The 22,370-nt window shown below is 37.4% G+C and overlaps 2 protein-coding genes across 5 annotated transcripts in view; one reads left to right on the forward strand and one right to left on the reverse strand.

Annotated features, from left to right (window-relative positions):
- The window catches only part of ITPKA (inositol-trisphosphate 3-kinase A), a 54,215-nt gene extending 38,689 nt beyond the window's left edge, over positions 1–15,526 (forward strand). The window contains exons 2-7 of the mRNA XM_034417807.3: positions 355–451; positions 2,182–2,395; positions 4,022–4,226; positions 6,623–6,724; positions 8,171–8,242; positions 10,179–15,526. Coding sequence (XP_034273698.2) covers positions 355–451; positions 2,182–2,395; positions 4,022–4,226; positions 6,623–6,724; positions 8,171–8,242; positions 10,179–10,382 — 894 coding nt within the window. The 3' untranslated portion in view covers positions 10,383–15,526. The remainder of the gene's footprint in view (positions 1–354; positions 452–2,181; positions 2,396–4,021; positions 4,227–6,622; positions 6,725–8,170; positions 8,243–10,178) is intronic.
- Positions 15,527–18,323: 2,797 nt separating this feature from the next.
- Positions 18,324–22,370, reverse strand: part of LTK (leukocyte receptor tyrosine kinase) — a 113,183-nt gene continuing 109,136 nt past the window's right edge. For all 4 annotated transcript variants that reach the window (XM_034417804.2, XM_034417806.2, XM_087875964.1 and 1 more), the window contains 2 exons: positions 21,909–21,999; positions 18,324–20,977 (listed from right to left, as the gene is read on the reverse strand). In XM_034417804.2, the coding sequence (XP_034273695.2) occupies positions 20,210–20,977; positions 21,909–21,999 (859 nt within the window). In that variant the 3' untranslated portion in view covers positions 18,324–20,209. The remainder of the gene's footprint in view (positions 20,978–21,908; positions 22,000–22,370) is intronic.

Below are 22,370 nucleotides of genomic sequence, written 5' to 3' on the forward strand. Positions count from 1 at the left end.
ATTATTGAGCTAAGGCGTCAGGATAATGAGATCCAGAAAAATGCAAAGCAGAACTCCATATGGGCATAAGGGCAGCATGCCTGAGTTTCATTAGATTTTGGATTTTGATCATTAGTTTTTTATTGGTGAAACTTAGATAACACAAATAAATCCTATGCCTCGTTATCCTTTAACTAGTATGCCTTCTAAATTTATTAGGATTATCAGTATCTCTAAATGGGGATCTGATTTATGTAATGGTGGGCTATTTTGGAAATTGATGGAGGTTTGTAACAATAACTAAATGCTACACCCCTTCATACAATGTCTAGATGTTCATATGCAATTAACTTTTATTTTTTTTGTGTGTTTCAGAAAAAGGCATGGCAGACAATAAAGACAATTGTCAATTTGCCAGTCATCAGTCCCTTCAAAAAGCGATATTCTTGGGTGCAGCTGGCTGGTCACACTGGTAAGAACTAACTTTCTTTAATTGATCTACCATAGTAGAATGTAATTAAAAATTATTAATGAAGTTGAAAACTTTGAATTTGCTTGCAGGACTCCTAGTTAAAAAGAATACTCATGATCAAAGCTGATCATTTATTTCTAAATATTCAGTGCAAGATAAGAGAGTGTTTACATTATTCCTTCTTTTTAAAAATCTATACTGGATTTTGAGAATTAATAACCATGCACATTTAAATAATGACATAAATAAAGGTGGGCTTTATTAAAACATTAGGTGGGTCAGTAAATCATGCAGTTGGGTTACGGGCTATTTGGGGAGCTGTTCCAATGTGACCAAAATCTCACAAGAACCTTGAAACCTCAGATTTCCTAACATCATATTTTCTTGCTTTTAAATATAAAAGGGACCATAAAAACTCTCTCAAAATTGACCATGATTTAATTGGCATGTGATTTAAAAACATGTTTTATTCTCATCCATCTTTTGATTATCCAAACATGATTCATGCTTTGAATTTAAAATTTGTAGAGATTACAGAGTTGTTCTTTCCAGTTTCTGGGGTAGGAGTCGGGGAACATATGCTAACATAATGGCTACCTTTTCTCAACAAATTATTTTGAATTGGTTGAAAATGTATGCTGCATTCCAAAGGTCAGCTTTCAGCATATATCCCATTAACACAAGCTTGTTCCTAGTTTCATATAGTATACCATTGGCCACTATTTCAGTTATGATCAGTTCAAATAATAGCAGCAGGGCAGTATATTTTTAATCACCAGATACGGCTCCTGAGTCATTATTTAGCTGGTTCTGTAAAGCTTTTATACAGCTATGTGTATCTGGACTTAAATATATTTGAATGTTTCAGGTAGATGTTTTTCACAGGATTTTTATGAAAAGGCTGTTTATTGCCTGGCTTTGTTCAGAATCAGAATAGAATAGAGCTGGAAGGGACCTTGGAGATCTTCTAGTCCAGCCCCTTACTCAAGCAGGAAGCTCTCTACCATTTCAGGCAAGTGACTGTCCAGTCTCTTCTTAAAAACCTCCAGTGATGAAGCACCCACAATGTCTGAAGGCAAGCTGTTCCATTGGTTAATTGTTCTCACTGTTATGAAGTTTCTCCTCAATTCCAGGTTTCTTCTCTCTTTGATTTGTTTCCATCCATTGTTTCTTGTTCTGCCCTCTTTTGGAAAATAAATTGACCCCCTCTTCTTTGTGGCAGCCTCTCAAATACTGAAATATTGCTATCATGTCCACCCACCCACCCTAGTCCTTCGTTTCTCTAGACTAGCCAAACCCAAATCCTCCAACGGTTCTTCATATGTTTTAGGCCTTCAGGCCTTTAATCATCTTAGTTGCTCTTCTTTGCACTTTTTCAAAAGCCTTGTTTATCTTGGGCTATTCTTTTTACTGAGGGCAAAAGAAGAAGGGGACGACAGAGAACATGATAGCTGGATGGAGTCACTGAAGCAGTAGACGTGAGCTTAAATGGACTCCAGAGGATGGTAGAGGACAGGAAGGCCTGGAGGAATGTTGTCCATGGGGTCGCGATGGGTCGGACACGACTTTGCAACTAACAACAAATTCTTTTTACGGGATGCTGACTTATGTTTCAACTAAATTGGAGCAGAACTGGATAGGGGGTCATGGTGCTGCTGGTGGTTATTGCAGTTGAACTGTGAGGAGAAGCCTTTGAAAATTCCAGTCACATCATGGTTTTGTTTCTGCAGGAAGTTTTAAAGCAGCCGATGCTGGGACGATTCTGAAACGCCACTCTGAGAATGAGGAGAAGTGCTTTGAACAGCTGATGAAAGATTCACTGCATTCCTGTGTCCCTGTCTTCCATGGTGTGGTGGAGAGAGATGGCGAGTCCTATTTACAGTTGGATGATCTTCTAGCTAATTTTGAAGGGCCTTGTGTGATGGATTGTAAAATGGGAGTCAGGTGGGAGATCTTAAACAACAGCTTCCCATCTCATTGTGGATAATTTGCTTGATAATTTGGATAATTTGGAAGGTAGATGTCCTTAGAGTGCTCATGGAAGGTCAACAGCAGAACTTCACGACAGATCCCTTTCAATTATACTACCTGAGTTATGGACATTTTTGAAAAATAACTATTTGAGAAGCAGCATCTGTAATATAAGCTCCCCTATAGGCTGTTTGATTGTTCCTTTTAGGTTTATTAATATGTTTTCAATTTTTCAGTTTTGTAGTTTTATTGCTAAAAAAAATCCTGAAACAAGTTTGTAGCCAGATCTTCTGTCTATCCACAAATGGCCAATACTTTCTTTATAAAGAACACCACTTTCCAAACCCTATAGCATTTTCAGAAACTGAACTGCATATAGGACATATTCATGGAAATGAGTGGCATTTTCTAGCAAGATTTACTCAATTTGGACACATCCATAGCAAGAATAATAGAAGAATTGATGTTGTTTCACTGGTCAAGCGTCAGCTGAATTATCTCTGAGCTTGATGTCAGGTCTCACAATCAAATTATGAATTATTTTTCTGTGCACTGGGTAAAGGAACATGAATTGATTGGATGCATATGGTGAAACTAACGTCAGAACTGAATTGTCACAACTTGCACTTCTGTGTTTCTAGGGATGGAGTCAATTTTTTGTTCAACATACAGACACATCATGCTATTTCTTTTGGGATAAGTAACATTATGCACAGATTGTGGCTTTAAATAAACTTGAAGCACGATTTCGTTAAATTAAATCTCTTAAGTATATGTCCATTTTGCATTGTGAAATTGTCATTGTCCCTACCGTAAAGAGTTGTCCCAGTTTTATAAAAGTTTCAAACTAGAAGAAATGTTTACCTTGTCCTGTTGAAAATGTATTGTTGCCTTGTTCTTTCCTGCCATATACTAAATAACATTTTTTTACATAGTTGCTCTGTCCAAATATTATGCTTCTATTCAATGAAAAGTTGTTGGAAAATGTTGGAAAAAGCTATACAATTCTTTGAAATATATTTAAATATTCTTCATCAAATTGTCTTCAAATAGTCTTCAAATAAGTTCAGGACAAAAAGTTAATAATGAAGAATTCATTTCTTTTGAAATAGTTTTTTTAAAAAAAGAAAACTAATCAAAAGAGTTTTGGAAAATACTCTCAGTTAAACAAACAGACTTTTTTTTCCTTCTTTTCCTTCTAGTTTTATAATTCTAGAGCTGGGTAGTTTCATTTTTGGAAAAAACTGTGGAATCAGTCTAAAAGATCTTTTCAATGTGTTTTTTGTGGTCTGTCTGAGTCTGATTAGCTAGCTTTGCTAAGAGGCCAATGCATTCTTATTAGGATTACTTAAGATATACATTTATAATTTTTTTTCTATAAAGATCGCAAATCAGTTCACAATCTAGAAAATTAAAAAGGAAATCAATATCTTAATGTAAATAATCTTGAAAAGAGAACTCTAGTTTGGTTGTTAATTCTCTTTGCCTGTAACTGAAATGTTGCATTATATGGGATAGATGGCATGAAATGACAGCTAACTAACTTTTGTTGTAGTTGCTAGAGTTAGAGAGATGCTCAATGTCCCATTGTTTTTGTAGGACATATTTGGAGGAAGAATTGACTAAAGCACGAGAAAAACCGAAGCTCCGTAAAGATATGTATAAGAAGATGATAGATGTGGACCCTTTGGCACCCACTGCTGAAGAGAACACACAGCATGCGGTGACCAAACCTCGGTACATGCAATGGAGGGAGACCATCAGCTCCAGTGCTAGCCTGGGTTTCAGGATCGAAGGGATAAAGGTAAGAAATCTTCCCTAGCAGTGGTGGGTTCCACTTACCTTCCCTACTGTGAGTGCCTGGAACCTTCAGAGCATGTGATGACATCTGGGCAGGTGGGTGGAGCCTCCCGCCGTCGCCACTACCGGTTCGCCCAAACCTGGGCGAACCAGTAGAAATCCACCACTGTTCCCTAGCCTTTCCTGATTGGAGTATTTGTTCTGGTGTGCTTTTCAGAAGCTTCCATAGTAATGTATCATTCATGGCCACACCTGGGTGACAGTGTCTGGTCTCAGAAGCTATGTAGGACTGAGCCTGGTTGGTGATTGAGTGAGAAGCCAGCAGGAAATAGAAACATGTAATTTGTACTTGACTGGAAAGTGTCCATAGCTGATACCAGTGCCCTCAAGGCAGCTATCTTGAGATATATAACCCTATCTCTCTCTCACACACACACAAAGATAAACACGCACATATAATGGCAGTTTAACAGACAAGCATATTTAGCTGGTTTGGACTACAAATTTTACAGCTATTTGCCATTGGCTATATTGGCTATCAAACAAGGCTGATATTCCGTACAGTTTACAGAGCATCAGCTGAACCAGCTGAACTAGGCTTATCAAGAAAAGCAACAGCAATAAAACAAATATCACCATCAAAAGGGAAGCAAAGGGCATGGATGATACGATTGTTTCTGTCCTGGGAAATAGTCATCTGTGTTAGAAGCCTGAATTAAAAATGTCAATTTTGATATTAATAAATTTCCATATCACACACAGAAGCACATCCTATGTGCTTGATTGGTGTTATCACCCTAGCCCTTACCACATTGGCTCTCATGCTGTTGAATGGGTTTAGAATCCTAAAAGATTCTCTCTCTTTGGGCATCTTCCCAGCATCTCAGGCTTTGATGTTAGCAAAATCACTTGGAGGGTACTGTCAGATGTTTCTCCCTATGATGAGTTATATACTGGTATGTGATAGCTAGTGTGCCATCTGGCAATAGGCAGAGAGAATTCTTTCACTGTACTCACTGAGTTCATCAGAGTTCTGCTAGTTTTCTCTGCCCACGATGTGCCCAGCCATTGCATAACGTTCTTATGTCTTGTCAGGCACATGCATTTGGATCTATGCCAGACTCACCCTTTTGGAGCAGAAGTGTTTCTTCTGAAGGAGGAGAAGCTATTAAAGGGGAGGGAAGTAGATGCCTGCCTGCCATCTACCACAGATTTTACTCAAATTGCATCAGTATGAATATATAGAACGTCACATTTCACTGGGCATTCATCTACAGAAAAAAATGACAATAAATGCAGATGTATGTTCTTTTTTAAAAAAAAAGTCTTGCATATTTCATAGTCAGAAACCTGGTTTTAAGATGCAGTATTCTTTCTATAAATGCTAACCGTCATTCCAGTCCTTCCCTAATGAACTAGATGCGGGGGTACACTTAAGGGCAAACTGATTGAAATAAATGGGACTTGAAAAAGTTCAGGCTAAAGGAGTTCCACCAATTATTCCAGTGAATCAACTTTTAACCGTGACTCTGTAATTACTGACTCAGTATCACTATCACTCTGGATAGCAAGAGATGGGCAACATATCAATAAAATAAAATAATATTCCAAAATATATCTTGTATCACAGAAAGATAGGTTTTTCCTATTTGTCTTACTGCATTTCTCTCTTGTCTTTCTTCTTAGGTTCTTAACCCCACCCTTCCCCGTTCCCACTTTTGCAAGAGAGATTAGTCTGAGTGAGTGAGTGAGTGAGCCAGGGTCTTCCAGGAAGTTTCATGATAGTATGAATTTGAACTTGGTGTTTGCAGTGCAACAGTTTAATTCCATCTTCTGGGGAACTGAATTGCAGCTAGATCTGTCAGTATATGCATTGGGAGGATACCAGGTTAGGAAGGACTCTGTGTATGTCTGTATGTCTATATGCACCTTCAAGTCAATGTCTGGCAATTGACTGAACAAGTCCCTGAAGTTTCCTTGGCAAGATTTCAAAAGGGGTTTTCCATTGTCTCAATCTTCCTTAGGGCCAAGAGAGAATGACTAGCCAAGGTTATCCCACTGACTTTGGATCTAAGGTGGGATTAGAACTCATGGTCTTCACGTTTCTATCCTGGTGCTTTAATTCCTTGACCAAACTGATTCTTTTTAGTTGGGAGGATTACTAAACAGTTACTGTATGCTGTAAGATGTAGATTTTAGTGGATAATATACACAACTAGTTTTGCCATACTAGTGGAGTTACTTGCAGTTGCATCAAAAGAAGACTTCTCCACCTAGGTATGTCCTGGGTTCAGTGTTTGAGTACATTGTTTGAGACTTCCTCCTTTCTTTAGCCTCTTTCCTGGTTTCTTCTTTCCACTCCCTGCAGAATGACTCCCCCCATCTTTTTAATATTTACAGAAGGCTGATGGGACTTGTAATACCAGCTTCAAGACAACAAAGACACGAGAACAAGTTTTCCAGGTTTTTGTGGAATTCATTAAGGGAAACACAACTATATTGGTAAGCTAACCATGGAAGTTTGGGATGACAGTTTTAATTCTCATTTAGGGCTTGCTTACGAAGAGGAATTGCCTAAATAAGTGTGGGATTTTGTGGATGATTCCTTATAGGGAGCTAGGATGCCATTATTACCATCAAAAGGGATTTTAAGATTTTTTTAAAGTCTCTTAGAATTTTTCTTTTAAATCAGTGTCGTACCCGGGTGGAATGGGGTGGTCTGATCTGTCCCAGGTGCAGGCGATAAGAGAAGTGCTGCCAAAGATGAAGAGCAGGTTAGCAGAAGGAGTACAGTGTAGTTGCTTCTGCCAGCGTGCCAATCAGTTGTGTAGTAATGGTAGTGGTGGTAGTGGTAGTGGTGCAACAATGGCAGAGAAAAAAGTTTTGTGCCTTTAAGCCAGAGCTGAAGAAGCTTCTTGCTTGAGATGTGAAATGTCTTCAAAGAAAAACTAGAAAATCTAGTTGCCTCTTGAAAAAGCACCTTTGAGACAACCATGACCTGGATGGCAAGGTCATCTTGCCTTCAAGTCAGTTTTAATTTAACTTTCCCTTCTAGTTGTGTTGGCAGCATTTTTCAGAACTGGCTTGCCATTGCCTCTTTCTGAGAGCTGAGAGTGTTTGATCAGCTCAAGGTTACCAAGCTGGCTTTGTGCCTAACACGGGTCTCGAATCGAACAGTATCCTATTTATAACGATACCTTAACTACTATACGAAACTGGCTCTTAGTGATGGAGGAATATTATTGTAATAAATAATTAAAAACAATATCTTTTGGGTGTCAAATATACTAGGTAAGTCTATTCAAATTAGATGTTATCTCTGAATCAAAAAAACCCCAATCTTTCTTTGATTTGAATTTTGGGTTTGGCTGAATGAAAAAGCTTGAATTCTTTTGTCATGCTCTTCAGCTTTTGATGAACTTTTGTACATTATATTTCTTGGCTACCTGATCGACTTTTGTGCAATATCTAGTATTATGTGAAGAGCAGGTGCAGAAGATGAGGATGTGAAACTGCATAAATAACCCCTTGTTATTTATGAAAGCACTCGATCAGATTGTTTATGGAGCAAAGTGTCACCAGTGTATTGATTACACTCAGCTTAACGGAGGTTAGGAGGTTCAGCAGTGATACTATTGCATCAAAGGTGGGGAAAAAGAGATGATAGAAATAGAATATAGGGATTGGCAGGGTGGACATTCTGTTATAGTTTTCTGCCAACCCTAGGATGGGTTAGGGTTAGGGTTAGGGTTAGGGTTAGGGTACTTCAACCCCGCAGTCAGGAATTAGGTTTGTGCAAGATTGTTGGTAGACTGTATCTCAGATGGCTCAATGACAATATATTTTCTGATGTGTCCCCCTTCCCCTACTATTGTGTTAATCTTCCTTTTGTCTATATGACAGAAATACTTTTTAAGTGATTCATTGCTTCTTTTCTATTTTGGACAGAAAAAATATTTAAAGCGTCTGCGTGAAATTCGTGGCATCCTTGAGTCTTCTGTCTTCTTCAAGCAACATGAGGTGAGTTGCTCTGATTGCTCTAGTACGTAGCGGTATATTTAATGAAACATGTATATACAGATAGTCCTCGACTTACAACAGTTCATTTAGTGACCGTTCAAAGTTACAACATCACTGAAAAAAGTGACACGAACATTTTTCATACTTACGACTATTGCAGCCATCCCCATGGTCACGTGATCAAAATTCAGATTGTTGGCAACTGTCTCACATTTATGACAGTTGCAGTGTTCCGGGGTCATGTGATCACATTTTTTTGACCTTCTGACGAGCAAAGTCAATGGATAAACCAAATTCCCTTAACAACCGTGTTGCCACCTTAACAGCAAGAAGGGTTGTAAAATGGGACAAAACTCACTTAATACATCTCTCGCTTAGCAACATAAATTTTAGGCTCAATTGGGGTCGTAGGTCAAGGACTACCTGTATATTATCTGCTTCTATTCAATAATTGCAAGAAATTTTAAATACAAATGTGCTAAAATGTAACACGAAAGTCATCTAGTTCCAGGGCCTTTTTCCAATACAAAAACTTCTCTTTCTGTGAATCAGCCTGAAACCAAATTGTGATGCAGTTCAGAAAAAAAAAAAACTGGGAATGGCATGCTGAAACATCATATAGCCAAGCTTTGCTGCTTGTTGCAAAATATGTCTGATACATATGCAAGGAATCCACATTTGTGAGCCAATTCATGACTCTCTTAATGGCTTTGTCTTCAAAAACTGAAATATATGCTTGAATAAGCTTCCTTGTACTGAGTATCAAGAACAAAAAAAATTGAAAGATCTCTGTTGTCTTCAATCCATTGCTTTCAATATTCAACAATATTAGCTATTTAACTACTTAGCTCTGTGTCTATAGTATTCAGGTGAAAGATATTAAGATACCATTTATACAAGATGGTTTCAACATCTTGAAGTTGAAACTAAACTAGTGAATATAAAATAATCCCAGTAAATATTGTTTATGGCTGTTTCATCTATGAATTAAGTACCTACTGTACGTGTATGAATTATGTACCTACTGTACAATAAGCAATATCATCTTAAGATCGAGGAAGTGGTTGCCCTCTGCAATGACATCATTCCAGAGATATATATGGAACCCACCCTAATGATGTTCAGGAAATCACTAAAACTTGATTGTTTTCACAGCCTGGGATACATTGGTTGTAGAGTCTCAATTATTTAAGTTTGGTTTTATAGTTAGTTGTATTGTTCCTCTGGTTGGCTATAATTTCTTTTTCTATATACTGGGTGTGATTTTTTTTTTTTAAATTTGTAAATTGCTAAGAAGTTGGGCAGCCTGAAAATTGGATAAATCAATCAATCCCACAAAGTCCAGTTATCCGTCGAGATAAGTCTTTGTTGGACAGACCACGCAAAACATTTGTGGGTTTTATTAGTCAAAGAAGATTATAAATGTGCACATTTCTTTATAAACTGGTTCTAACTATAGGTAGACCTTGACTTATGGCCACAATTGAGCCCAAAATTTATGTTGTTAAGCGTGACATTTATTAAGTGAGTTTCGACCCATTTTACATCGTTTTTTATTAAATGAATCATTGCAATTGTTAAGTTAGTAACATGGTTGTTAAGGGAATCTGACTTCCCCATTGACTTTCTTTGTCAGAAGGTCACAAAAAATGATCACATGACCCTGGGACACCACAACTGTCATAAATCAATTGCCAAGCGTCCGAATTTTGATCATATGACCATGGGGATGCTGCAATTGTTGAAGTGCGAAAAACAATTATAAGTCACTTTTTCAATGCCATTGTAACTTCGAATGGTCACTAAGTGAACTGTTACAACTCAAGGACTAACCTATATATGGAGACTGGAATCACAATCAGCCAATATTTACACGTAATAGCAAGTTTCAGGAAATGTAATAAATTAGATCTTTGTCTCTTTCTATTTTCTGTAGGTAATTGGAAGTTCACTGTTATTTGTGCACGATGAAAGTGAACATGCCAATGTGTGGCTCATTGATTTTGGAAAGACTACCTTTCTTCCAGATGGGCAAATCTTGGACCACAGAATTGCTTGGCAAGAAGGGAACCGGGAAGATGGATATTTATTTGGACTGGACAATTTAATTGATATCTTAGAAAGTATGTTAGAGAGATGAGAAATACTAACATGAAGTTGCTAACTTTTCTAGAATTGCTCCCTCCGAAGCCTTTTAAAATTCTTCCAGAACCTTGGAGGTGTCCAGAATATGGAAGACTTCAGCAAAAAAGATGTAATTCCTAACCAACCATGAAACCTAAACAGTTCAGAAGCTAACATTGAATGCACCAAGCAAACATAAGATTTATGCAAGAAATAGGATGATTGTGAACATTTGGATGATGATCAGAACATTTGCTTACATGTGAACCAACTAATTCAGTATTGCTGTTTATTGACCTTGGGCTTAGAGTAAATATATATATATATATATCAGAGATCTCCTTCAAAGAAGAAATCTTCAAAACCAACAAGCAGGCTTCCCTCCTTTCTCCAGCGTTTACACTGTAAATATTCCCGTGTTTGCAGATGTGCAACACATCTTGGAACTTGGTGCAGAATATATAGATTCATAGTTTTCCTTTTTTTAAAAAAAAATAAATACTCTAGTTTCTATTCTTGTACAGGAAAAAAAAATGAAAATATGCACAGAATGCTGCTGAAGCTTCAGAAACCAAATGGTATCTCATAGACAATGCAAGAATTTACTCTTGATCCTAGCCTCACAGTCTAACTTTCTCTTTCTTTGCTAAGCCATGTTTCCCTTGAATTAGCTTTTTTTCCTTCCCATTCCTGCAAAAATATTATGCACTTTGTCAGTACAACTACCCCTTCCAAACACTGAATACCAAATTAACCTGTTTAACTTGCTCACGTCTAAGTAGATAGGTTTTTAAATTGCCATATATATAAAAAACTCTGGGTATAATTGACATAAAACCAATGTGTGCAAAGGACATGAATAGCCATATTTATTCTGTTTCAGAATTAGTGAGGAACTGTCTCTGTGTGTTTGACTCTCTCTGCTAGAGATGCTGAACAATTCTAAAAGCTAAAATGTTGGTTCTCATCTAAAGAGTTTGGTTTGCATTAATCTAATTGCATTAATGTTTCTAATTGCTAACATGTTTAAAAATAGCCTGAGACTGATTTTAAGGCTCCTAAATTTAAGATTCTTGTAATCCAAGAAATTGTAGAGACAAAGAAGAGCCATGTATTTTAAGATATTTAGCTTCAGGATAAATTCAGTGTGTGTGAATACAGAAGTGACACCTAATCAGTCACTATGTATTTGAATATTTGTGGGATCCTACTTTAATGACTCAGTTTATGAAATGAAACAATTATTAATTTATCTAGTTGACACAGATTTTTTCCCCCACATCCAGGGACTAAATCTTCAGCCTTGTCACTCAGCGATAAAACAGTTTAATCACCAAGTGGCTTCCTCACTTTGCACTTCTATTTGGGTCTACTAGCAGGCTTTTGAAGGTATAAGGGAAAAATTATCAAGCAGAAAGTTTGTGTTTCAGGTTTTTGATATTTAGGCTTTGTGTTAAAAATCCACTCGGTACATCAGTTAAATCTGGTATATTTAATTGATTGATTGGATAAAGGCTTAGGAAGTGAATTTAACAAAAGAGAAACCTTGCAATATTAATTCTTGGTTCTTGTTTTTTTTTTTTAATTTGATTTATATGCCACCCTTCTCCGGAGACTCAGGGCGGCGTACAATGCGTTAAGCAATAGCCTTCATACTTTTTGTATATTTATACAAAGTCAGCTTATTGCCCCCACAAACTGGGTCCTCAATTTACCTACCTTAGAAAGGATGGAAGGCTGAGTCAACCTTGAGCCTGGTGAGATTCGAACTTACAGTAATTGCAGACAGCTGGTGTTAATCACAATGCTTTCAGTCTGCTAAGCCACCAGGATTTGAGATAGGCTTGAAGTCACACTGATCAAAAATTAAGACAAGCTGATTTTACAGAGTATAATCCCCCAGTTTGCTACAGTCTAGCCATATAAATTCAATGATTATGTGACCTAACATTTACCCTGTGCTATTGTGATTCAAGGCTTTGTGTGTGCTTGCTTAGAGTTCTTTTAGGCCCTATAGCAAACCTGAAGATATCTTCTCTTCAATAATGGAGGAAGAAAAAGTAGTCCTTCTATACCAGTTGGGTGACCATCCTACCTCTGTGGCTCCATTTCTGTGGCCTTCTCTATAGTTCCATAGCATGTTAGTGTCATCTTAATGGCTAGAGCTGCCAAAATACTTTTCAGCTTTTCAAATATCTGAGGCTAATTTTTGTTTGACATAGTATTTAATTTCCTTTTCTCCATAAAACAGTAGAGGATAACCTTTCTCATCCTTAGGGACTTCACTAAGTAGGCAAGGCTGAAAATGTGACCCAGTTTTCTGATTTTAGAATGAAAATGGCATTTACTTCTTCCCTTAAAGTTCTAAGACATTAAGGAAAAAAATAATATTGTCCTGATGTTTTGGTTGGTCCAGGAGAGGATATTAAGGAGTAACATTAATTTTAAAAAATGGGCTTAAAATTCAGTCCCACCCACCTTGGGAGGTTCTGGAGACTACACATTTTTAAATGCTAGAGCCCTGTGTTTTTTCTACTCTTCATGTAGTCCGGGGTCCCCAACCCTCCCAGTCCATGGACTGGTACCGGGCCACGGCATGCCAAAACCTGGGCTTCACAAACAAGTGAAGCCCCATCTGCTGGGTGCAGGCAGCAGGTGAAACCCTGCCCCCTCTGGTCCGTGGAGAAACCTCCCTCCATGGAATTGGTCTCTGGAGCCCAAAAGGTTGGGGACCGCTGCTGTAGACAGTCTGATGAGCATTAATATATACAAACGGCCTCCCATTTGCTTGTCAGTTTCAGCAGATTCACAAGTCAGTTTCAGCCATTCTTTAATTCTTTCATCTCCATGTCTCTTTGGGTCTAATTTCAGAATGGATGAGATGATATAACATTTTGCTATTCCATTGTGCAAAAAATCTAGAAGGCTCTGATGTACACTAAAAAGCAGATAAATAAAATAAACCCACACTTATAGATAAATCCTTGTTCAATAAATTGAAGCCGTCCCAGCAATACAACCGTCATTAGGTTGAAGAATTCAAAGTTGCTGTTCACAGTTTTTAAACTTTCATAGCAACCCCTGAGTGTAATGTGAGAATCTTCTGACATAACTAATTTTAAATTAAACTTATAATTGGCCAGAATTTTTTAAAATGGCTACTAAATATATTTTTGTATGTGTAGATTATTTTTTTAAAAATAGGTCTTATTAAGTTATCTGGATGTAGAATTTTGTGTAATAATTAGATATGGGATTGGAAATTATGATTTGGAACAAAATTATTTAAAAATGTATTTCAGCCTAAAAGTTATTTAGTTTTTTTAAAAATGAAAACATCTCATTTATATATTGCTACTTCTTATACATATTGAGAAAGAGCTCAGGACACCAGAAAGTTTTATAATAAATTTTGTCTGTGATTTTCCATTCCATTTTCAAAGCATTCCAAGCCTATCCTTTCCCCAAAGCCCCTTTCTTCAGTTTCTTCCATCATGAGCCAACAATGCTTAACTCTTTTTTGGGGATGAGGCAGGAGCATGGCAGGCAGCTGCTCTCCAATTGAAAAGTGAAGAATGAAATCAATGAATAAAATCTGCATTTTAGCTGCCTCTGAAAAAAAAAGGGCAGTCCGGAATTGCCAAGCTCTACAATGTTGTTGTTTGAAATGCATCCTAGCCAGGTTATATGTCAAGGGTATGTCCAGATGCAGATATGTTGTAACACTATCATGGAGGTAGGACTTCATGGAACTAGATAGCAAAAGTGGCTTTGGAATAATTTTGTTTTCATTTTCTTTAGACTAGGGTTTTCCAAATGATGGGTTGTTAGAAGGATATGCAGATGGTATCTTGGTGCACTCCAGGTGTTTAAGATTATGCATTTCAACATTTTTGGTTAATTCCAAACAACTGGAAGAAGTTAATAAGAATTTTGGTTGAAAACATCTATGGTCACTATGATGCCAACTCCTAGTAGAGGTTTCAAGGGAAGAGTTTAAAATAGAATCTTGTCATGTTTTATCTTGAGTGTCGTGGTAGATAACACTATAAAGGCAAGCTCCATATATCAATCTCCCCCCCCCAGAAAATGTTTTAGTTAACCTCCGGTTTTGGTTTTGAGAGTTTAGAAATACTTTGGTATTTCTCTGTACTTACGTATAGAGACTCTCCTTCTCTCCCTTGTATAAATTTTGCATCTGGCAATCTCTTACCTGCTGTTGTCTGTTCAAAGGGTCACTGAGTTTTTGTTGCCTTCTGCTATTTTTTTTTTAATCATTATCCTAAATTGCCTCTCCATCTAAGATCTGATAGCCAATCTGTAGATTTTGACTAGTTATTGCTCAGGCTACAGACATATAATAATACACAAAGGATAGCTTTTGTCTTTTCTAATTTCTCTTCTTTGTATCCTGATCTTTGCAAGCTCTCCTTGGTAGGTTTGGTCTACCGTATATGACCATAATTATCTTCTCTGGTGCCTTTTAGCTGTTTTATTAAAATGTGGTCTTTAGGGCTATCTAGGAGAAACAGATAGTTCCTAAAAAGATCCTGATCAAGGAAATTTTATGAAATACGTTTCGCCCCCCCCGCCTTTTAAAAGAAACAGCTGCCATAAGTTTCAGTGGGGAAAATGACACACTGAAAATTACTTCAAATTCAGTGCCACAAACATTTACCTCTCCTTACACTTTCCAAGAAATATTTCTTTCTCTACTTCTTTAAAAAGTAGACATGCTTTTCACACAGGGTTGTTGTGGGACTCCATATGTTGTTGTGATGCATTTACTTAGGAGCTGAAAGGAAAAGTGCAATATAGAGAATGGCAAATAATTTTGTACTTAAAAGAGTTTTACAATCCATTGAGAATTTAGAGTTGTGGATTTGAAATAGAAAAAGCTGGATCCTCTCCTGCTGAATTCTATGAATCATTCATGATGAGAAATTATGCTTTCAGATAGCCAAGTTGACTTTAACTACAACTCTAGTTTTATTACTACTAGCATACAAAGAGTTTTTCATTTATAGACAATGTTGTGCCAAACACTACAGTGTGAAGAATTTGGGTATCCTAATTGTATGGGTTTAAGAACCTGAGTAGTCAAAATGTGCTATAACAAATAAATATAATTAAAAACATGTTCATTAATTTTTTAATGTTCTTGGTATCATGTTTCTTTCTTTACTGGGGACAGATGAATGTCAAATTAGATAAACACATGCACAATAGTAGTATTCAAGAAAACATAATTTTGGGGATTCACAATATTTTCCTCAGACCCATAGTAGAGAAGGAAAGATTTTATTAATTATTAGTGGATACTATTGTACAAGATTTTTTTTAAAGGGAAGAATATATAAGTGGTGGGAAAAAAAACTGTAAAAGGAAGTGATACTCCTGGAGTTCTATAACTCTTTATCAGAAGCAGGAGAGATTATCTGTTTTGTTTCCTCTTTTTTTTCTTGAAAACAACACTCCTTATCCTTACAAGGGAAAAACATGTATTGAGTCCAGCATATTAGTTGGTCAAACCTCCTTTCCCCAATAAGAATGGAGGAGGGGGTGTTAAGAAGAGTGTAACAAACTGCATATGCTTTACTATTGCTCTACTTTTGGCCTGAGATTCAGATTTCCCTTTCTTGGAATGAGGTGGGAGGGTAACAGCAAATCTGAGATATCAGTGTATCTCCCCAACAGTCTGAGCCTGGAACAAAAAATTCCCTCCCACCCTTCTGACATAGTTAAAAATGATATCCTGAAATGCTAGGTCAATCCATAGGGAGAAACAAAGATATCTCTGATGGAGATATGCAAGATACATTGCCTAGGCCAATGCCTGTTAAGGTGAGGTCCTCTGGAGGTCCCCAATACGTTCACAAGGTCAAAATCATATGCCATTTTATGTTGAAAAATAATATGGTACAATATTAAAATCCCCTCTCAAATGATTGTGAGGAGTAGCAACAGTGAATGTATCAACTCTAATTTTTAAATATAACCCACTCAAACAAAAACTCTTTAGGTGTTCCCCATAATTTTTAAAAGTGGGAAGGTGTCATGAGAGAACAAAGTTTAAGGACTGGTCTAGACAAAAGGGATTGAAGTATTTTTCAAGTCCATGATGGGATGACATTCAGAAGCAACTCAGGCATGTGCCTTCCTAATTAACTGAACTATAAGGAGGAGGAGATACAGAACAGTGGTGGGATTCAAATTTTTTTACTACTGGTTCTGTGGGCGTGGCCTGGTGGGCGTGGCAGGGGAAGGATACTGTAAAATCTCCGTTCCCTCCCCACTCCATGGGAAAGTTACTGCAAAATCCCCATTCCCTCCCCCCCAATCAGCTGGGACTCGGGAGGCAGAGAATAGATGGGTGGGGGGGGCCAGTCAGAGATGGTATTTACCGGTTCTCCGCTACCGGTTCTCCTGAACTGGTCAGAACCTGCTGAATACCACTTCTGGTACAGAACAATGGCAAGTTTCTGGTTTTATAGCCAATTTCAATAAAAGTAGTTTTAATCTGCCAGTGGAGCTGACTTCCTGCTCTGGTTTAATTGCTCCTAGGGCTGACAGCATCACCCACATTTTCCAAAATGTAAACTGCTATGATGAACAGATGAACTGAGTTCTCATTCACATATCTTGATTGAAAATAGGCAGGGCTAATAAGATGATTTCAATAATGCTATTTTTTTCTTTTTGAAGTGATGGGAAATTACGTGGAGTGAATAATAGAGTGGCATTTTTTCCCCTTAAAACAAGTAATAAACATTTGTGACTGAGCATTCCCATTCTTCAGTTAACATAATGCCAAGATACACCCTGAAATATAGGTATATTCTAGTGAAGTACGGTAGCTGAAAGGATTTATCTTTTTACAGTTACTTTTATTGTATCCGAAAAAAGCAATGAAAGCATATAGTGCTGTTCCAAGCATTGTAGGGGGATTGGTATTGCTATTTCCAAATAGCAATTTGGTTTATTCCAGAGGAACCTCATTTAAATTAATGTAAGCTTAATGCCATAAGTAATGTAGTTGCTCTGTTCTAAACATGACTGGAGGGTATTCCAGATAAGGCTTTTATTGCACAATAGTCTTGCCTTAGCATGGAATTTTATGAAGAGTCAACTTCTCTTTTTCCATTTATAATCCTCTGATCTTACATATATTGCTACCATAATTTTTCTTCCAAAGAACTCTTTAGAGGCTGGAGGGAGATGAAATAATTACAAATAATTATAATGTAGGCAAATATACACGTCCCAGGATAATGTTGCAGGATCCAATCTGGGTCAGTCACTGGGACCAGAGGTTTAGTCTTCTGAGCTTTTGGACTTGTGCTGGAATCCTCAGGGAACTTCTTTCTCACCACAACATGTGACGCATTCTGATGAAAGAGAAGTTCTCTGATGATGGGCTCCAGCATGAGTCCGAAAGCTCGGAAGACTAAACTTCCGGTCCCAGATTGTACCCTTCAATTATACAGAGGCCTCAACAGACTTGAATCTGGAATTGACACTGCATCTGCTGAGAAATTACAATTTTAGGGGAGTATTTTATCCATTAGCGTCCATGGAAAATAGTTCTGAATAATAAAGACGAAAGAGCTGCATTAAGCTGCCTTTATATCTCTGTTGTGTATATCTTAATATGATTTAAAATTGCATAGAAGCATGACCATAAAGAGTAAGATGGCAAACAGCATTCCCATCCTTAAAGGTAAACCCAGATCCTTGGTACAGAAGTGAAAAGGATGAAATAATAAGCAATTCTTCTCTAGGCTACTGCGGAAAAGGAATGTCAGAACAGGATGGTAGATCAAATTATGCCTGGATCAAAGTAAACTATTAAGATAGCACTGCAAGCCATAACAAGTCATGAGAAGGTAAGAAGTGCAACCAGGATCTTGGGATCTATAGCCATATAGATTAATAGAGATACAAAATAAAAGCACTGTGCACTAACAATAAGGACTTTATTTTTCTAAAATGGTATTAAAGATCTTTGGGAAATGTTCCTTAATCATTAATTTTGCTAAATAAAATTTTAACACTGGTTTTCAAGAAAACTTTCTGCTCTTGCTACACCGAACCAATGAATTACTTAGGCCTTACTTCATGATTCTGATGTTTTGGGGATTAAAAATCTCTGGGAGTTCATGGAAAGAAGTCCATTACTACCAATAAGGCAGGTAATTATATTGTGATTAAAATGACATACAAACATAATGTATACCTACTATTTGCACATTACACCAAACTCTAAGACAAGAATATACTGGTGTAAGCTTTTACAGCCAGTATCTGTTGAGCAGTGTTGGGTTTCAAGGTTTAGTAACTGTGGTTTTGATAATAAACTTCCTGACGTTTCACTTGGACTTGTGGCGGGCATCTTCACAGACAAGGTGGTCTGTTGCCATCGAAATGTCAGGAAATCTCTTATCTAGATGATCACTAAACCAAGAGAAAAGCTTAGCTAAGATCAAGAACTGATAACAACAGAACAATACTGAACATCTTCTGAAGACTTTAACTTTCAGCCGGAGAACTGTAAGATAAAATAGATACAGCAAGACTGATTCTAAAAAAGAGTAGCCTATATAGCCTTGAACATATCTCTTGAGCATCTATCCAGTTTATACATCAGGTACATGAAGATACTGTACACAGTCCTCTGAATCCATTGACAGCTCTAAACTCTGTATTGATTCCCTGCAGTGAAACACACTCAAAGTTACCTTGTGTAAAACAGAAATGCATCCATGAAATGACTTGGGCTAAAATGGAATTTTCTATAAAGATTTATGATTTAAAGAGTTATATTGCCTAATAAATTCATGCTGCTTCTAAATATCCTTTTCTGTCCTTCAACCTTGTTCTGAACTTGCTAATAGTGAACTCATAACTCCTTAATTTTCAAGAATGTAGCTGGCACTTGGTCTGGAATTGTATTCCTTAATAACACCAACAGCTATTAGAGGATAAAATTTGAGACCAAATGTTACTTAATAAGGCAAGATTGTCCTGAAAATTAAAATGCTTTTTTGTTGATACTGTTTTAAGTAACTAACTTAACTATGGTTCACCTTCAAAGAGTTTACATTATTATTAAGTGTATTTGTACAAAAAAGACCTCTACTGAAGCATGAGTTGCTACTATTGAACACAGACTGCTTGTACATTAGGGGTGCCTTGTGAGGTCCATTAAAAGCATTTAGCCCACTGAGCTATAACTAATGAGGAATAATTCTGACTCCAGAGACCTAAGTTGGATTTTGTGAGGCAAAACCATTTTCAGTAATGAAAAAGAAGGCCTCGGTTCTGTTTGCTCCTTTACAAACCTTTTATTTGTTTTCTGTGCTTTTTCTGCAGAAAACAGATAATTTCTGTCCTTTCTTAATCTAGTTTCTTTGTTACCGTTCACTTTGGGCAATAGTGCCTTAAGTAAACTAAGTATATTTAATTTCCCATACAGTATTATGATAAATAAGTTGGAAAGTACAATAATTTACAGATCACTGGTTTAAACCGGTAATGATTGGTTTTGCCGTTTCTTACATGTTCTGTTTTATGATATAGATAATTTTTATTAGAGGTGATTGGGTATGACCACTTCCAACTAAACCCTGAACCATTTTAACAAGGACATCATTTCTTTCTGTAACCACGAATTTAATAGATTGGAACCAATGTTACATTTTGAACTGCTTCATTGGGCATTCATAGGAAAGGAAGCCAGAGAGTGATATTAATCCACCCAATTTAAGAATAGGGATGGAGGACTTTTTAATTGCTCTTGCAGCCGTACCCAAAGTTGAAGATATGATTCTTCAGCATCCCCTGTTATATAGGAGTAACATTCAGATCATCAGACAAGGAGAGACCAGAATCTCTCTCCCTTGAGGTTTTCTCTGTCTTGAAAACAAGCTTGCTATCCCTGTGCAGACTTCCACTCCTCATGACTGTGGCTGGCTCTACAGCCAAAGGTGAAGGGTGACCTATTTCATAGCAGAGGTCATCATAAGCATAATTCACATTGCCGCAAGGGAAATTCTGCAGCTTCACCAGTTCAATCCCACCAATGTCAATGTGAGGAGAATGGTTCTGACTTGGAGATGAAGGCGAGGCCCGAGAACTAGGGGTGGGACTATAATTCCCATCAAATCCTGAATCTTCTCGCTCTTGCATTGTGTTGAGTTTAGAGCTGGGACTGGATTGGCAATTATTCTCCATGACCCAGGATCCATATGTTGGGTTCCAAAGGTTTTTGGTTTTGTTCTTCAACTTATGTGCTGGCTGACTTGTGGAATCCAGTTTCTGGTTTAAGACTGGTTGAGCCCAAGCCCCACTGCTGGAATGGCTGAAACGTGGTAAGTTTGGTCCTCTTGCTTTCCAATTACTAAGGTTCTCCACTAATAGCTCTTGGGGACATTGTCCATATTTGTTCCCAGAATCATGTTCTTCAATTGCTTGGTGGCTTATCTGAGGGCACTGATTCCCAAGCAAAGGAATTATTCCTGTGTTGCTATTTGGATGTAGCACAGTGCTTCCTTCATCCTCTGGTGTGGGGCTGCATTCAATGGGCAATTCAGTATGGATCACGTCAGGGTCCTAAAAGACAAACCAAGATGTTGGATTTCTTGTGCTATTCTTTTGTTAAAGCACTTAGCGGACAACTCTCTCACAGAGTTGCACAAGACCAAACTAAACAAAATCCATAGATGCATGGTCTTACTTAACTTAGAAAAGGTGCTTTAGAAGTCCCAAGACTGCTTTTTCCAAAGGTAACTGGGCTTTCTTGCTTTTTCATCAGTTCTGATTGAATGGTGAACTGACTATGTTGAATGGTGAATTGAAGAAGCATCTTGGATGAGAAGCGAAATGTCTTCAAGGAAAAAAGAAAGTCCAGTTGCCTTTTGAAAAAGCATCTTTGGAAGAACCATAATTTGGATTACTGAGAATCTCCACACACATGCTCTGGAAGAGAGATGGTGATTAATTGAAGCGGTAGACATTATATGTATGTGTGCACGGCTCTTCCTTTTCTTAATATTTCCCAGAAGTGAAGACCCATCATTAATTTCTGATTATAATCAGTTGTGCCTCTGAATATAAAAAAAAATATATCAAATTCTTCAGAAAACCTCTCCAGAATGCAAGGAATTGTGGGTTTGTGGATGGTAGGGTGGGAGGGAGGAAAAAGACAAATAAGAGTTCAGAAGACAATCACAAATTAGACTGGCCAATAATCAGGGTCTTATTGACTGACTGACTGACTGACTGACTGACTGACTGACTGACTGACTGACTGACTGACTGATTTATTTATTTATTTATTTATTTATTTATTTATTTATTTATTTATTTATTTATTTATTTATTTATTATTTTTCCCGCCTATTCGCCCATGGCGACTCAAGGCGGCTTACAGAATAAAAGACCACAATATGATCACGAGTGAGTGAGGGTCCTGAAAAATGAAGCGGTGCATAAAGAGTAAAGCAGGAATAAATCAGCTATTTTGCATAAGAAGACCACTTACTTGTGTGCAGTACTTGATCCTTTCCAGGATTGTAGAGAAATTTGGTCTGTATTCGGGACTGTGCTGCCAGCATTGTGTCATGATCCGATAGCTTGGAGAAGAAATTGGAAAAAAGAATAACGCCTTTATTAGAGAAGATGAGGTTTCACCACCAGCAGGGACTTTAAGTAAGGGTGAAGCAACGTTGGTCATACCCTCAGGAGATCTCTGAGATGATTCACATGCACTCATACCATAAGGAAATGTTCAGATGGTAAAAAGGGGGCCATGTTCATAATTTTACACTACAAAAAGTAGTGCCAGAGGTTTTTCAGCCAGCTGCCATAGGAAACCAGGCAGTCTTCCTTTTTTTCTCCTTGCTCATTTAGAAGAGCCTAATACTTCTAAGGAAAATATAACACTGATTTCTCTCTCTCTCTCTCTCTCTTTCCCCCCCTCCCGCCTCCGTGTGTGTGTGTGTGT

This window comes from Pantherophis guttatus, chromosome 1 (genome assembly GCF_059756535.1).
Source record: "Pantherophis guttatus breed Tessera chromosome 1, ASM5975653v1, whole genome shotgun sequence".
Taxonomy (NCBI): domain Eukaryota; kingdom Metazoa; phylum Chordata; class Lepidosauria; order Squamata; family Colubridae; genus Pantherophis; species Pantherophis guttatus.